Source organism: Sesamum indicum, linkage group LG3 (assembly GCF_000512975.1).
Source record: "Sesamum indicum cultivar Zhongzhi No. 13 linkage group LG3, S_indicum_v1.0, whole genome shotgun sequence".
NCBI lineage: Eukaryota > Viridiplantae > Streptophyta > Magnoliopsida > Lamiales > Pedaliaceae > Sesamum > Sesamum indicum.
The window spans coordinates 12,249,258-12,252,911 of NC_026147.1; the positions used below are offsets into that span (position 1 = coordinate 12,249,258).

Sequence of the window (3,654 nt, forward strand, 5' to 3'; positions counted from 1 at the left end):
CATGTATATATATATACACACGACAGAATCTCTCTCTCCATATATACACGACATAATCAGTACAAGTCCAACTAGTCTTAATTAGTTAACTCATTCAAGTTCATCGATGATGAGTTCGACCCAAGAAATCAGTGCAGATGGTGTAAGCAGTTCTCCAGACGACATTACCGATACCTGGGCCATACTTCGTCAAGCATATGACAGTCACGATGATTTCATCGATAGATTGCATCAACTTGAACGAAGGGCCGAATGGATGAGATCGAGTATCCGCCGAATGGATGAGATAATGACGGCGCTAGCCCGAATTTGTAATCCTTATGGTAGTCTGTCTGACGCAACCGTCTCAAACTATCTGGAAAAGAGGAGCAGACCGAGTTGTGGTGGAGTTGGCGATGGTGAAGGAATCATATGCGTTGTCTGCCAAGACCGGCTTCATTGTCACGACGATGGTGGTGAGGGGATGATGATGATTGCAACGCTTGGATGCGGACATGAGTACCATGTTCCCTGCATCAAGCAGTGGCTGCTACGGCAGAACGTTTGCCCCCTGTGCAGAACCCTAACGGTGCCCCTCTGACGACTACGACAACGATGGTGGTGGTGGCTATGTCAACACATGATTTTGGATTCACACATGTAGTTTGAGTGTAGAAATTGTTCGACAGCGCATTGAATTGAATTTGATATCAACTATACGTGTATGAATCGAGAAAATTTTAATTCAAATTGAGATTGTCATTTATATAACAAGTACAATATAATTTAGAAAAAGTGACAAATTATATCATACACTTATTTTTTTATTGATTTAATTTGATAAATTTAATTTAAGTAAGAATCTTTAATTTATATAGTTACGGATAAGAAGACGGTTCTTGACTATAAATAGTCAATTTTGACCAAATATTTTTACTCATGTTTTTGAATTATGTAAAGAAAAACTTCATTGGTGAGAATCTCATCTTTTTCAAATGACAAAGTAATTTGTCTTAACAAACTCATCGAAACAAAATTCTATTTTTATTAAAATTATGATACTAAATCAGTTTATGTTTATCTTTCATAAATTTTCATACTTCAAAATTAGATTTTATCCCTCAAAAGATATTATTATCTTATTATAACTAACAATTAGTTTTCCACTAATTATATGACTTTTTAATTTCAGAGATCCATCCAAACTTTCACCACTCTCTTAGTAAATCTAGTTTTATTGTTCCTACAAATAAATAAATCACATCACATAATTGATTTATTTGTTAATCGTACCACTCATTCATGATAATTACGAATAATTGAATTTATAGATTACAATAGAACAATTAACATTGAATCGAATTGTCGAATCTATCAATAATAATCATTCCATAAATAATAAAATTTAAATATGAAATACTTGAAAAAATCATAAAAGCTCAAGACTTCAAAACATAATAATTGGGTTTAATATTTTCTTAAATTAAGAATGAAAATCAATTACACATCATACTCGTAAAAAAAGCCTGAGATTCTATTCGAGAACATAAAACTAACAATTGTCAGGATTTCTATGCTGAAGGGGGTGCCCTCCTGCTCCTCCAGTGGAACTCCAAGAACACACTTTTGCAGGTCTAAGAGGTCCAGCTGAAATTTATCAATGTGTGCTCTCCAATCCCTGAGGGCACCTTCTTGTGGATGAGCGTGCTCCCGCCTTCTTCTCGAGAGGATGTCCTATCTCACAGTTCCATACATATTAAAAATTGGATTAGTAGGGACATTAGCATTAAGTAATGATAATGGTGAGGTTGCTGAAGTTGAGCCCTGAATAGAAGTAGAAATCATCCGTTGGAGGTCCTCCAACATGAGAGGCATCATCCTTCCGGAGGAGGTGTTAGCTTCGGCGTTGGTAGCTTTCATTGTTCTCACATCTTAGTTCTGTATCCCATAGAAGCCCCAATTGTGTGTGCAAGAAATGCATGTACATATGGAATAAATGATGCGAGTTAAAAATACGGTGCTTGGTCCACTTGGTGTGGAAAAAAGTGAAATAAGTGTTAAAAGGTAAAAAATGATTAAATGAGTGAAGAAGAGAGTGTTATTGCTTAATTTTGTGTTCAATAAAGAGACTGATACAGAATCAAAGCTCTATAAGTGCGAAATTACAATGCTCATTTAAGCTAACATGGTAGCAAATGGTAAAAATTATTGTAGGTAGACTCAAAATGTAGAACATATAAACATGTCTGAGCGTCTCCTTCTAATTACCCTCCCTTTCTCTTGCTGTGGGAGTTCTTTATTTATAGACAACCACAAGGTTGTTGAAAAAGATCACAGATTTAGGGGAGCATGACCTCAAGGTTGTTGCATAATATTGAATCCCCCTCACATTTGGTGCAGAATTCCCAGCAGTTGGCTAATCCCCCTCGGACTGAGGGGGATCCCCTCAGATTCGGAAGACTGTTGAAGCCTCTACTGTGTATCTGCTGGGAGATAAGAATGCCTTCTTTGTTAAGGTTCATAATACTTCTCCCTAGGTGCGCCATGTGTCTTTAAGGGGGCTGCTAGTCCTTATGCGATTCTGTGAGGGGGGCTTTTAGAGGTCCTGCATGGTTGCCACCTAGGTCTCTCCAAAGATGCTATGTGGAGGACCTTCAATTTTGGTTGGGGAACTTCAAGTCCCTAAGTCTCCTTGTGGGCCTATGAGGCCTTCTTAGATCAGGGTCTTATTGGACTTGGATCGGTTGGACTTTTTTTGGGAGACTCATGTCTATCCTCATGGGCTTTATGGCCCTTCTCCCGAACTGGACCCCCTGGGGGTACTATGGGCCTTGCATTTCTTTCTTCTTTTTAGATTATTTGAACCAGTCTATTTTTATGCACATAAAAAATAATTACAAACTAAAGACCAATGTTACCAAATATTGACGTGATCTTCAAAATCAATACCAAGATTTACTTTGAAATATTACAACTTACAATCACAAATTCGTAAAATTGATAGAAAAGAGAGGTTTTGGTGAAAATAATACAAAAATCTCCCTATATTTATCAAAAAAATTAAGGAGAATAAAAATAAAATAAAATAAAATAAACAACGAAATATTAATTTTTTTCTAAACAATAAAAAGAAATAATTACAAGAAATCTGCCTCAACCAATCATAGTTGCAATTGAAATATGGCAGTGCGAACCACCCATTTTTTTTTTTTTTAAATTATATCCTATGTCGGTCCTGGGCGATTCTGGGCCTAGACCGGACCCCAATTGAGTCGGCCATGACTTGGGCCTAAGTTTTAAAATGGACCAATTGGGATCTATATTTTAAAGCACAAGACCATCTTAAAATGGGTTATGAAGAGTATTATAAAAGAAAAATTCTCGAACATAGTGTTAGCATAATTTTGAATGTTTTTAAAAACTATATAATACTTTTAAAAGATTTAAATATAATTAATCTTAAATTTTATATACATAACATTTTATATATTAAACGTAATTTGAGATCTAACATACATAACTGTACTAGAAAGTCTAATGCACTACAATAAGTTAAGTAATAACCTTCCTTCCCAACGTGATTTGAATTGGAGTCAAGAAACTTTCCTATCCCAATACAAGTTAGTTATTAGTATCCTTGTCTCTCTCTACCTCCCCCCCCCCCCCCCCCCCCCC

General features: G+C 36.0%; 1 protein-coding gene across 1 annotated transcript; it reads left to right on the forward strand.

Moving 5' to 3' along the window:
• Positions 110-580, forward strand: LOC105158486 (E3 ubiquitin-protein ligase MBR2-like). The gene has a single exon (XM_011075271.1). It carries the CDS (start codon positions 110-112, stop codon positions 578-580), a length of 471 nt encoding a protein of 156 aa, XP_011073573.1.